The sequence below is a fragment of the Phaethon lepturus genome, unplaced genomic scaffold (genome assembly GCF_000687285.1).
Source record: "Phaethon lepturus isolate BGI_N335 unplaced genomic scaffold, ASM68728v1 scaffold52130, whole genome shotgun sequence".
Lineage (NCBI taxonomy): Eukaryota > Metazoa > Chordata > Aves > Phaethontiformes > Phaethontidae > Phaethon > Phaethon lepturus.
In genome coordinates, this window is record NW_010512258.1 from 43,042 (window position 1) to 57,387 (window position 14,346).

At 39.0% G+C, this 14,346-nt stretch overlaps 1 protein-coding gene across 1 annotated transcript in view; it reads left to right on the forward strand.

Annotated features, from left to right (window-relative positions):
* EYA2 (EYA transcriptional coactivator and phosphatase 2) overlaps positions 1-14,346 on the forward strand; it is a 59,466-nt gene that overhangs the window by 1,399 nt on the left and 43,721 nt on the right. The window contains exons 2-4 of the mRNA XM_010286140.1: positions 3,967-4,015; positions 4,541-4,683; positions 7,549-7,665. Coding sequence (XP_010284442.1) covers positions 3,967-4,015; positions 4,541-4,683; positions 7,549-7,665 — 309 coding nt within the window. The remainder of the gene's footprint in view (positions 1-3,966; positions 4,016-4,540; positions 4,684-7,548; positions 7,666-14,346) is intronic.

Genomic DNA, 14,346 nt, shown 5'->3' on the forward strand with positions numbered 1-14,346 from the left:
CTTGTTAATTTGAAGAACCCAAAAATACTTGTGTGTTTGTCAAGTCTCAGACTGCCAGAGCTTTTAATGCAATAAATGCAGACAAGTGTATGCTCTGTATTACGCATACAGTTTTAATTTTAGCAAGTCTAGTCATGATACGTACTTATGTGGATGTCCATGTAGGTATCTGGCCTGCTATTTTCATGGGTGCTTGTCATGAGATGTTCAACTACATCAATACAATTTTCAGATGAACATTTTGCCTATAGTCCTATACTTTTGGGTAGAAATACATGTAGGTTTAACTTGGCTTTTTTGGGAAATGACAGTAGCATATTGCATATTCCTATACAGTAAATCCCACTTGGCATTCTTGGCAAAAATATTTATTCTGTACTTACCTCTTTAAAAAAAAATTCTTTTTGAAGATGTAATATTTTTCACATAGAGAAGAAATTAAGCTTATGCTCAAACTGTCTGTTCTGCTATTTTTCAAATGTAAAAGGCGTTATGAATTAAATGAATTAAAACTAAAAAAGTATATTTCTTCAGTGCAGTTCTGTTTGGCAATGAGGAAGAGTGTGACAGAAATGGTATAGTTTTTGTTTTCATAGTCTAAAAATCTAATACTCTAAACTTTTCTTTCAGGTAAGTTAAAGCAAATTTTTCATAGTGAGTTTGAAGGTGAGTCAGGTAAGCCCAACTTTGGATTTAGAAAAAATCTTTTTTTCCTCTATCGGTGTGTGTAAATGAATATGTACATTTGTGTAACACTATCCTCTTTTTTTGTTTGGTTTTTTTTGTTTCTTTTTGTCTTGTTTTTTTAAACTAAGCCTCTCTGCCTGTTGCTTGGGAAATAGGTTACTGTTGCCCACATTTCATAGGTAGAGGAACTAAGGCAGGGTTGCTGGTGGGTTTTACTTCTCTAAGGTGTTTCAGGGTTATAAGGATTTGAAGGAGGAGGCCTTATGGTTTTGTTTCTGTCAGTGATTTGGGTGATCTGTTAGCGATTAGGACTGTATAGCTTGCATGATCCCTCCACTGGCACACTCTTACTGCCTAAGCTGTCCTTTGCAAATGGGTCAGAGCTCAGAGCATGTAGTGTCTGCAGGGGTCCCTGGAAGAGGACACAAGGGGGTCATAGCTCTGATACTGTCCTTCTGCAGTGTTTTGGGGGTGTGCTCAGCAAGAGGGAGAGCTCTGGCAGAACTGGCGGCCAGCCTGGGAGAGGTGGGATGAGAAAGGGCCGCAAGGCCTGGATTTGTTGTGGAGGAGGGTGCAATGGGAGAGATGGCACAGGAAGGGACTTCAGGTAGAAGGAGGAGTGAAGAATGGTGAAAGTGTGTTTGAACCACAGTGGCTGTATTTGGGTGAGTTTGTTGTTTCTTCTTCATACCCAGAGAAGAGAGGAGAGGGATGGAACAGGCATCCAGCGTGGTGCTAGGAAAGACATTAGACTCTAGTGCATAGGCCTGTGGACAGATGACTCTTGGGATCTATTGCTGCACAGATAGATGTACCCAAGCTGGTTTTTTCTCTTAAAAATAATAATAAGCAGCAGTGTCGATGCAGTTGTGGCCAGCTCTCTCTGAAACCTGTTCCCCCCGGTCAGTAGTGCCTTTGTTACCAGAGTCACCTTCCCTAAAGCAACGATGCTGCAGTAACACTGCTCTGATACTGCATGTGAAACAGTAGGGAGACTCTTAGAGGTAGGTATGGGGCAAGAAAGCAGTCACGGTCAGCTTGCAGGCACTCAGCTGGGTGACAGATTGCTGGAGAGAGAGCAGAGTGGCTCGGGAACATTACTGGTAAAAGGCTGTTTGCTTTCAAATTCAGGAGAGTTCAGTAAGCACCTAAGCACAGGCACCTTTATTCTCCCATTTTTTATCTATTCTAACCTAATATGTAATTCTTATTAAACAACTGCAATTATCTTGGAGAAGAGAGAATGGAATATGTGGATATTATCTATTATTTTTTTTAATAAAGTTATCTCTGAAGATTTCCAAGTTTGTGAAAAAAGGGCCTCCTTTTTGAAGAAAGTGTGTGTTCCAAACGTTTCCGTCTTTTAATGAAATATTACTATTTCCTAGGAAACTTAGAAGTAAACCACAACAATTATATACAGTCAACATTAACAATTATATACAGTCAACATTAACAATTATATACAGTCAACATTATACAAACTAACATTGAAAAAAAAAAAACAAAACAAAACCCAACAACTTGTAATTAACATTTTCAGTATTATTATATATAGTAGACATTATACAAATTAACATTCTAAAAAAAGAATAATATCTACTAACTAATATTTTTAGTTAGAACTCATGCACCTCCCTTGGGATTTTTCCATAAACAAGTGAACAAAGATAAAAATGAATTTTTAAATTAAATTTAGTTTTAAAAGTTATCAGATTAAATGGGTGTGTTTTTTAAAAAAAGTTTGGTGTAATCTTTGTGTTATGTAAAATGATAAAGCCATATAAAATGTTGTGAAAACGGGTTGTGTAGGAAAAAAGAATTTCAAGAGAGTTAAATCAGGAAGAATGAATGTTTCATATGTGAGCATGTCAGATCTTTTTGGACATTCTCTCTGGGTTTATGGCATAACAAGTTGCTCAGACCCATAGGACTATTGGTATGTATTTAGACTTTATGTGTATTTGCATATTTCATTAAATAAAACATTCTTTAAATGTTTAATTCGCCAACTTATTAATGGCTCAACAAATGAAGTGGTGCTGTTTTGGACAACTTCATACTGAAGATAATCTGTCTACAGCATTGCAGGTCCTTCCCTGTCAATGCACGGGACAACACTGCAGATGTTTCCTGCCTGGTGGTAGCAATGTGCAGGCATCAGGGACTCTGCAGGAATCGCCCAGCATGTGCACCTGCAGTTGAGACATCATCTTCTGCATGAGATTGGGCGATATTTCCTATCCCGTGTAACAAATTAACACTATAGATGCCAGCAGCCAATGTCAAGGATGGTGGTGCTGCCGTCAGTGATCAATGGGATGCTTGATGTTCTACCTGCCTGGAGAAGCTGTGTGCAATTAGTCTGGTGTGTTCGTTGATGCAGCCAGCAGATAGAGAGGCTGAAGGTGTAGTGCCTAATGTCATTATTGATGATTATGAGGATGTTTCTGCATTTATAGTACTGTAATAGCATCTAACAGTCCAGCCAGGAACAGAGAAGCAAAATTTGGACAGCATTTTGGAGGCAACCTGCATAATACTGATGGTGGCATTTAGGTATGATATTTTCAGTACAACTTGAGGTTTTAGTTTCGATTTTTTTAAAATTTCAATTAATTAAACCTAAATTTATATCTAAATAAAAATAGTGGCACATCTTTCTTTGGTAGTGTTGCAGGACACAGCTGTTTGGTACATTGGAAGGCATCCTACACATACATCCTGTGTGATTCATTTTCTACTGGTTTAATTTTTTGATTGTTGTTAGGTTGATAAGGTAGTTAACTGAAAAAATTCAAGAGTAAGGAGATTTACAATGTCATATTTTTAATATTTATTTTGATTTGATAGGTTTTAATGAACATTTTAAAAAGTGAGTCATGGTCTAGGAGAGTACCAAAAAAAGCAAAAGGGCAAAAAGTGCAGTGAGCTTAAGTGCTTAAGTCACTTCTGTAATCACAGTTGTTGCTTTTATAGCCTTTAGCATATGAGTCATCCCACCAAAGCCCAGTTTCATGATTGATATCAGTCCCATGAGAAGAAGAAACTGGTAGCTCAATCAATCAATATTACCCTCAGTGAAAAACTAAATCTATATTTGTTGTTAAGTGGAGAATAACTTTCTTATCTATTTCAGTTTGTGGAGATTCACTAAAAACAAAGCCTTCTAATTCCAGTATATTTTTCTCAAACCAGCAGTGGTAAAAACAGTGGTATCATCTTGGCCATAGAATAAAACATGATGAAAATCTATGACCTTTTAATTTTGTTTTCCAGGCAGCAACAAAGCAGCACCACAGTGTCCTCTCCATCTGTACACTACAAAGTGAGTGCTCATGCCAAATGCTGTAATTTAAAAAACGTATTTTGATGAACAGCCATTTTGTGCAGACTCTGTCACCTTGAAAAGCATTTGCCTTAAGCCCATCCACCTGTTCCCCTGCATGTCTCTGGCCCAGTGAAGTAACTGGTTCTTAATCTTGTTAGATATGGAGTCAGAGAAGGCTTGAAGTACTGTGCACTGTATTTTTGTACCCCGGGGAATCCAAACCTTATCAGTTTGAATATTGTTGTGTTTATGAGTGAACACAGAGGAATATGTTGAAATGTCAGAGGATTCCTATGATACTTGGTTGTTTGGCAAACTCAAAATGAAACATGAAAAATCAGTGTTGATTTTATTTTAATTTTTTAACTTGCACGTATTTTGGACAGTCTTAAAATCCCCATGTATTTAGGAAGCTTAATTTTAATAGCTCATATCAGGAGTCGTATACTGTTCTACATGTGCTCTAGAAGATCATGTATGGTAACTATTGCCTTAAACCTTTTGTTTTCTTGTTCTGAATAGACATTATCCCCATATAGTGACAGTCCCATCTTTCCCAACAATGGCAACGTATGGACAGACTCAGTACAGCGCGGGAATCCAGCAGGCTGCTGCATACAGTGCCTATCCTCCTCCGGGGCAGCCCTATGGTATACCCTCCTACAGTGAGTACTCTGACGTTGTGTTACCTTTGAGGACATCTTCCTCTTGCTTCTAGAAAAATATATTTGAAGTGTTAAGCTTTAGAATGAAAAGTCATTTCTGTCTTGGCAATGTTCTCTTCTTAAGCATAGAGGAAAATCTGACTCTGTTAAAAATGTTAGGATTACTTTTGAACTATCTATCAGCTCTTGATATCCTGGTTTATGATCTTACAAACCAGTTAAGTTTGGAGCCAGTCAGTAGGAGGGCATAAGACAGCATGAGAAACTCAGGTTCAGTAGGATGTGCCACTTAGAAGTAATAGCTGGTAAGTGTTCCCATGATTCACTGCCAAGACAAAGTCTCTTGCAGTAAATACAATATTTAGGTAAACTACACTTGATTCTTCCTGGAGTTTCAGTGATACAAGCTACTTTAAGAAAAACTTTTGTATATTATTGTGGAAAAACCAAGATGCAGAGCAGAATAAGGCATGGGTGAAATGATACAGAGTACTTTGGTTTTGGAAGACAGTTTGTATTTAAATGGACGGTTCTTAGCTGTAGGTGTGGTAAAGATTTCTAACCCCAGTCAGCTTTGTTCCCTGCTTTCCTGCACAGCCTCGCCAGCAGCTGTGGGGAGGCGGTGCTGGGCAGGAGCAGCTGGGGGATTCAAGTAGGGGACTAATTAAACCAGCACTCCTGACAGGGGAATGTCTGGTAAACCAAGTGTTAGAGTGTCCTCAAGCTCTCAATGGAAATACTGAGCTCTTGAGGAAGCTGGGAATTTCTTTCCACTCTTAAAGACCAAAGACATACTGCTCCTGCTTAGATACAGCTCTTTTAACAGAAAGCTTTGGGCTCCTTATTCCCAGGTGATCCTGTGAGTGCTGAGTCTCTTGCAGCATTAAAATGGCTTCATTTTAAGTTGCCGCCCCCATTTGCTCTTGTGCTCTTAAACACCTTCGTTTCCTTGGCAAATACAGTGTCCCTTCCCAACAAGAAGCTTTTATACAGCCATTGACAAGGCTTTTACTGAAGGGAAATTCAGTGGCATGGTCTGGAAGGCCAGGGAAGTGGGCTTGGCAGAGCTGAAGCTCTACCAGGATGATGAGAGGAATGTTTTGAGACCCGTTTCTGGAGTTACTTGTGTGTTTGCATCAGCTGGCTGATTTCCAAGGCAAACTCTGAACAGTTGTCCTGTTAGAGCAGGTGAAAGTAGAACTATTTGCTACTGCCTAGAGTCTTTAGGGCATACATGTGTCAGGCCCATATGCTGCTTATAAATCCTGTGGATGACCTCTTAGCATCCTTGAACAGTGATTTCCCTCCCCCAGCCCATATACCCTCTCAAAGATACTCAACACAGCATATGAAAAACTCCACCTGGCTGACAACCAAGAACAATGAAGCAGTATTGTTTTTAGGCACAAAAATAAAACTGGCCAGTTTCTAGACAAAACAGAACATTATGTGGAAATTAATTTGGTGCTAAGTTATTTTGCTGTCTGACAACAATTTTTAGGCTTACAAAAAGGCCCATTTGCTGAAGATTAATTGTAGCTGGGGTAGGTTGAGTGCTTACATGTAGAGTGCTGATGTAATTGAAAAGCATGGGACGTTAGGAAAAGTGGCTTCTCTGCGCACACTCGCAAATCCCTTCACTTCCCCAGCAGTAATGGAGCCGGACGCTTGCCGCAACAAATGTTCATTCACTGTCCAAATAAACTTCCTGCATTTCACAACACAGCACAGCATTGTCATCTTGTTGCTAACTTGCACTGCAGTTATTCTCACCTAAAGCTAAAAGAAGTGATTTTTATTAGAAAAAACGTTATCTGGGAGAACTTATTCCCAACCTAAGCAAATGCAGACTTTTACTGCTTTTAAGAGTCATTAAGCTAGAAAACAGCATGTCTGGCGAAAGTCACGTGAATTCGGCTTGTCTTTTGGCAAGTTTGCCTACAAGAACTAGAAGATTACAACAGCCTGGGTAGTGTATAAGTCCAAGGCCAGAACATCAACAGGGTCTTTGTTTAGTCCCAGCACTCAGGGTGTGTCCAATGGCCATTTTTTGTTTTGTGCAAATAGGCATGTAAAGGAAGGGAAGGATCGTGCCCAAAGGGCTCATAATAAGACGCACCTTTCAGCTGTTTATTTTAATAATACAGCTGTACAGTCTCAGCAGTGTCTCAGAATAAAATATCAACGCCTTTCACTACCAGCAAAGGTTTCATCTTGCAATGTTTAATTCAGCTGTTGCTGTTCTGCCTGTAGATTGTCAGTTTAATTGCCTGATTTTAGTAATGAAAAGATTTTTGTGGCTTCAGGTCTTACATATTGTTCCTGAACTGTATGTTATATCTAACTGAATAGATGATAACCCTCCTGTATGGCTTGCCAATAAATATTTTGCTACCAAAGCTGAAAATATAATGCAAGTAAAAGATAACTCTGAGAACAGAAGTCTTGAGGTTATTTTGCTGAAGGTCCTGTTACTTTATTAATCATTGCTTGCATCTGATAACCATTCAGAAAGTTCATGAGTCAATGAGTTTAATTCTAAACCAAAACTATTTGTTCAGAAATCGTTTTTGAAAACAATATTACTCATTGTGTTTTACCCATCTTAACAAAAGTTCATTCTGGTGTGGATACAGGATGTAGCTGACTCAAATATTATTTGTGATGAATTTACTTGGCTCTATTATTTAAGAGACCTTTTGGGTAATGCAGATAATTTAAAAGAAATATAAGAAAGTGTAGAAAAAAGTAGTTTAATAGGTTAAAATCTAGCTGAAAAATTCTTAATTCCTAAACTTGCTTTTTTACACTTTTATATGACAAACACTCATGTTCTGCTCTTGGTTCCTACTATATGCCCCAAAGGCATCAAAACAGAGGACAGCCTGAGCCATTCCCCAGGACAGAGTGGGTTTCTTAGCTATGGATCCAGCTTCAGTCCCCCGACCGCCGGACAAGCACCGTACACATACCAAATGCATGGTGAGTACAGCTTGGTGCCTTGCAGGATGTGCTATGAGAAGTCAGAATCCTTATACCCCCGTATTAGACCAATTCTTCTTTTGCAGTTACAATGAAAAGCTTCGGTATAAGCAGTTGGGATAGGGAAGGAGGTAAGTCTTTGTAGATACGTTTTGGTCAACAAGGAATTAATTTCTGGCTGAGGTACTGGATTTAGCACTAGTGTACCGTAGCAAAACTACACATATGATTGATATAAGCTTTGCCTTTCTGCAGAAACTCAGTTTTCTTTTTCTAATTGATTTTGTGACACTGTACCTGGGATTGTTGTGTTAGTGTGAGTTCATAGATTTTAAGTGGAAGCAAAACAAAGGTGTTTTTACACTTCATGCAAGGATTACTGTTAGTATTATGCTTCTGCCTTATGCTGTCCTGAACAAACTGCCCTGTGGTTAAACTGCTGTATATTCTTCCCACTATTTTTTTTTTAAAAAAGCTGATTCCTTGATATTAAAAACATTTTTTTTACTGTTAAGACATAATTGATAATAACCTGCTAAGTTTCATTTGCCTTTTTTAACTCCCGAAGTACCAACATCATTAATTATCTCCGGACTACTGAGATAAGGTTCAGAAAAGCAGAGCTGAAAGCAGCTGTTTTTTCCTCAAAGTTACTGAGCTGAGATTGCGTAAGTTTAGAATAACTGTTTTATTGTTGTCAGAATGATAATTGAGTATAAAATAATCAATTGGATTCCCTTAAGGCTTCAAAGACAGTACCTTGTGCTTGTAGCTTTGTAACACTTTGTTTTGTTGTACAATCAGGAAGACCAAAATTACTTTTATTTCTAAAAAATAAAACCAAGTTCTTTTCTGGTCATTCTATTTGAGAAGCATTTGAAACACCAACTTTCAGGAGATTGAATGTTCACTTGCCAACTCCAAGAAAGTCATGGAAGGGTTTAGATCTTAATTGCCAAGAAGTGTAAAGTAAATGAAAATGAAATGAAAATGGTGGTTTGTTTGTGATTCCCTTTAGCCAATTTCTAGCATGATATTTGATTTCTTTCAGCATTTTGGTGCTGTTGGTCAGAAACATGAACTGCATATGGCAGGTTTTCATTATTTAGCTGGTATTCCATGTGTTTTTTTCCTCCACTGAGTACTGTTCCTGATCTTTGTGAATTACTTATTTTCCTGGGACTTGCTGAGTCTAAAATTTGGATGTACTCTGTATAATCGGAATTTAAAAACACCTGTCCAGGCAGTCCTGCAAAGAATGATGATAAATTCATCAAACAAAACAATAGCAGGTGAGAGGAACCATGGCATAACCATTTCAACTTTATCAACCGCTTTACGTACAAGAAGAAGGAGGAGTACATTCTGAGAAATAGTTTATATCCTTAAGATGTCACTCCATGTCTGTGCCTCTACCTTGAATCCCTTGGGAGTGCAGTTTCATTCCTGACCTGTAGGCCTTGTATTCCGAGTCCATTTTGCTGTTTGTATTGAACTTGACTAGTAAAAAGTAAAGATCAATTTTTGCCTTCTGCTAAACTTCAGCACACCTGCATTTGAAAGTGCCTTGCATTAAGCATGAATTGCCATGAGCACATGAACCAAGCCAGGTGTTAAAAAAAGCATTTCCAAGAGATCAAAATGCAAATATTCTTGCTGTTTCCTAGCATATATCTTCATTGCTGTCAAAGACAAACGAGTGGACCTCGAGTAGTTTAAAATTACCCAGTTATGTGCTGGTGAATGGGAAGAGTCAGGAGGCTAAACATGCTGCACCCTTTCCTGCTGTGGCTATCCATATCCAGACTCACTAGTTTAAAAGCAGCTCAGGTGCAACTGCGGCAGCTCTCCCGGGAGCAGCGCTAGTCTGTCTGTGCCACATGCACACAAGCTCTCTGAGAGGTTGTTTCACTGGAGGAAAAAAGTCAGTCCAAGGGGAGTCGCTCTGCTGGAGGGAAGGTGAATGCACACGAGAATAAAGCTGTGCCTTAGCTTTATCCTTCCCTCAGAGATTTTCCAAGGGTTGGAAAGCCAAAGAAGAATCGCATGCCTTTCCCAAGTTCCTATAGAAGCTGTGGAAGAGGAGACAGAGATCAAGTCTCTCTCTTTGCCTTTTGATATTGTTGGAGGTCTTTTTTAAAACCTTCAGGCAAAATGCCCTTTTGTGTCATTACACTTAGCTATTTCCCTTGCAAAACTGTCTCTGTCAGTTCTCTCAATTCTTCTCAGCCCTGAGTGTCAAAGGTGGACAGACACATCCACTTCGATTTTAAGTCTGAGAGCAAATGAAATCCTAAACAGTTACAAAAACTGGGGAACAAGGTAAAACCCATTTTATTCTGGAAATTATTTAAGCAATCTGAAGGCTGAGGTGACCCTCTGCTGAGACTTCACGTGCTAGTTTTGTCAGAGCACATATCTCTAGCAGTAAGGTGGTTTTTGTGGCTTGAATCCCTCATGGGACATGCTGGAGACACCTGGGTTGAATGTGGCACAGGCTATGTTTTTTGTTTATTTTTTTGTGTTTTTTTCTGCCACTGTGACTCCTACAAGCTTCACCTGTCCTACTCCTAACAGGAGTTCAGTTTTTGACTTCTAGTTTGCTCCTTGAACGTGTCAGTCTTGTCTTGAGGTTGTGTTATGCTGTTAGCAGTGGAAGTCCTCTCTTTTTACTAAAACTGTGGCTTGCCATTACCAGCAGTTGAGACACTCCAGTACCTACATCTTTGTTGATAGGCTGAAGTGCCAGGTCTGTGCTCTCCTGGAGCAATAGCAACCATGCTGCCTCCTGACTAACTGCTATATGATTAGATACTGATGGCTGTAACACCACTATTGACAAAGTACTGGTGTTTTCTTTTGCTGCCTTGGAAGATCGGTGTATTCCTGTCTAGGTTTCTGCTGGTTTTTGCTTCCCCAGAACAGCTTCCACACATGCTTTGTGTTATCTTAGAAGAATCTGAGCTGTTTGAGAAGGCACTATTGACTCACTTGGGATTGAAGTTTTTAAGTTGACCCCTGTGTTCAATCAGGAGGTTTAGACAAGCAAATTTTGTGCATCAGCACTTGAAAACATTACGCTTCCAAACAATAGTGACACAACCATGTGTTGTACCAAAACAGGCTGGGAGAAAGTTCATGCATATGTGTATGAACATGAATGTGCCCAAAGTGCTTTCAGATAATGTTCCCTAGGGCAATACTAAGGTATTAGGTGAAATTGCTTCTTTTCAGGCTTTTATGTCAGGATGATCGTTTCAGTCACCTCACTAAGCCTTCAATGCAAAGAAGACAGAGAAAAACAGTTTCTGCAAGTGGCAGGTGCTTACTCCAAGGCAAAGGGAGCAGGAATAAATGTCCTTCCTGTTGTAAACAAATTTTTCCACCCTTCTTCTCCTTGCCCGAGAGGAACAGTCTGAAGCTCCCTGACTATACAGTTTATTTACCTTGCTGAGTGCTAGTGAAAGGTTTGAGTGAGAAGCCAGGAGCCTTCCTGTGCTGAGTGCTACCGAGGAATGTGTGCTCAGTGCTTTCCCACGCCACAAGCACTTGGGGGTGGGGAGGCGATTGCTCTGTCTCCCTAATGCGAGCAAGCAACTCTCCGTACCACCCAGCTCCAGGACTATTGAGACAAAAGTCTCTGAGAAGACTCAGCTCACATCAGACCTTTTGGTCACCCTGTTGCTGACCCAGGCAGGGACTCTGGGTGATGGGCTAAACCAGCTGAAAAGGGCAAAATTTATTTACATAATTTTATAAAATCAAATTTCAGGGGGACTTTTAAGAGTCAAGCTCTTAACCCCCACTTTAAGGACAAAACGTTGAAAGAGAGGTCTTGAAGAGGGTGATGTGCAGGGGATCAGCAAGGAAAGGTATCTCCAGGAGTGTGTGCTGCTGAGTTTTGTATTTTGTAAGAGGAAAAAAAAAATACATTCTTAAGTTAGGTTCTGCAGGTATTGTAAGATGGTAATAGCTCAAGTACATAAGTGAAATAACTTTGTCACTGTTTTCCTCCATTGAGAACCAGCTCCCAGAGCAATGTAGTAAGTCATCTGCAGGTGGGCATGGATGGGCAGACTGTGAATCTCGAGCAGATTGTGCAGCCTGTGCGATTCCTCCTCACTGTCCCCTCATTTATGAGTTACATGGTCCAGCCAGCAAAAAGGCACCCATCGTAGGTGTGTTACACCAATTACCAAGGAGTAAATGACCTCTTGGGTGACAAATACTTTGTCTCACAGGGCTCTAGGACAAATGGTCTCCTTCAGTAAGTGCAAATGTAGTTGGTGCTGGTTTGTTTGCTCTCTTGTTTCTTTGGTACCAGCACTACCTCTGCCTGGGTCACATGTGTTGGGTTGCAGCCTCACCTCCCTGATGGCTGCTGTCTGTAACTTGGTACTTCTGAAGCCAAATTCTGCTCTCTCTTAAGTTTGTTCATTTTCATTACAAACACAGATGATGCAGGTGTAATGGGGTAGCATTCAGCTTTTCATCTTTAACTCCAATTATCAACAGTATCCTGGTTCTTGAGTGAGAACAGGATCCACTAAAAAGCAAGAGTGAGGATAGAACATTCTTTTGGTCATTAAGTGGTAAAGAAAAAAAAACTGCTTTACAGCCAGCTAGAAGGGGAAATTTATTTTCATCCTTTCCTAGTATGAAAATAAATTAAATGTGGAAGTGTTTATAAGCCAAATAGCTAATGCGATATGTCAAACACATATATAATAAAAGATGTGATTGGCAAGTTCCATAGCTCATAAAAATGACATGAAACTATATCACAAAGGTACTATAGATTGAGATTATTATTTTAATTGCCATGTAACAGTGGATATGATAGTATATCATCAGACTTTGAGTAACGTTCAAATAGACTGAAATCTGTTATTCACTTATTTACTCTGAGTGACTTTTTTTCTCTTCTTTTGTTTTAACTAGTACTGTATACAGTGTTGTTTCACGTCATTATTGTATTTACAAAATTCTTTTGCTTCATAATGAAGTGAAGATATTTGAAATATGCATGTGACCAATCTGTGGATGGCACTCATTTTTAGAGTCATGAATCTGAAGAAGAGGTAACAGCTTGCATTACATTTTGTCTTTAAAGTGATAAATTTGTAATGCTGGTAAATAAATGTTGCTTCAAGGTCTATGCTATTTCTTAATCAATCCTCATGTAAGTGTACAATTACAGCACCAAATCTCCAAACAACACCCTAGGCTAGATATTAGAGGTATATGTGCTTTTCAGCACACATTTTCTAAGTGTACATTTTCTGACAATTAGCAGTGCAGTGATTTGCTGAGACATTTGTTAAAGTTATTATTCAATGGTAGAAATTGAACATAAGACACAAAGATTATATTTAACTTCTGCCCCAAAGAGCTTACTGTCTTAACTCGCAATTGAGGAAACTGCTTGTTGTTGCTGAGGGTGGGGAGAAATCTTTGGAATGTAAGAAACTTATCATTTAATAAGCTATGTAAAATACAAAGAGAAAACTGTGCCAACGTGTTAGCTAACATAGAAAACCATCAGCTATGCAGAGAGTGCAATAGCAGTCAGCTCTATAAGCATTTCCTGTGGTTGCATGAGCTTTATTGCGCATCAGGCCATCTCTTCTCAGCTTGTCATTAATTCCTAGACAATGCCTTGCTCTTCAGTTATTATTGCTAAAATGACAGCTGGTATGAAACTATGAAGTTGCACAACAGTTAAAACTGTGGCCGAAGACCACTGCAGATACTGTTGTTGGGCAGGAAAAGATTTGACCACTTTTTTTTTTTTTTAAATATCCAAATCCATCTACCCACAAAATACTTTTTACATTACAAAGGAAAATTCAGTTATGTAACTGGGATAACTTTCCTTTGCCAAGGAATTGCAAAGCAGTATTGAGTTCAGTACTGACATAAATTTGGGGCCAAAGACCTACGCAGTGAAATTCTTTGCTACTGCTGAGCATTTGTTTTCTTTGTAGAGTCCATTCTGACCAGCTGTCAAATAATGAATGAATAGAAAGCAGCATTTCTTTTGCACGACAATGATTTGAAATGGACTAATTATATATGTTGCTTATGTTTGTGGAATTAATTGCTTATGAATTGTTCTCCTGGCCTGAGACCAAGCAAAATCTGAATATTTAATCAATTGAAATGTTTTCTTATGCTGGAAACATTTTGGCTCTTGTTAATATCTGGATAATCTAGACACATTTTTTTTCCAGGAGATGCCTGAATTTCTTGCAATTGTGTGCCAGTTTGTGTGTTACATATTTAGTATGAGCCCATAAATATCTATTTGACATGAATAATTAGCTATGTGTGCATGAATTTTGCAAAGGAAGTGGCATGTTTAATTTTAAGCTTGATTCTTTAAGAACTTAGTGATGAAATATGTGAGAAGAGGAAATTTCAGTCTACACTCGAGGAATGTTGGTCACGCTTCGGCATACAGATAGCGAATCCATCTGAAGTCCCAGAAAATAAAGGAGAGTGAGAGCATGTTCTCAGCAAACTGTCACTCAGATGCCTTAGATTCATAAAATTAAAACCTCAGTAGAAAATGAGTAGTCTCTTTGAAAAGCTGCTGCTTCACAGCTGGTTTGCATTAGTTGCAGTCTAAGACTGTGGTAGTAAAGCTGTGCTCCACTCCATGGTGAGTTCAGCAGGGCG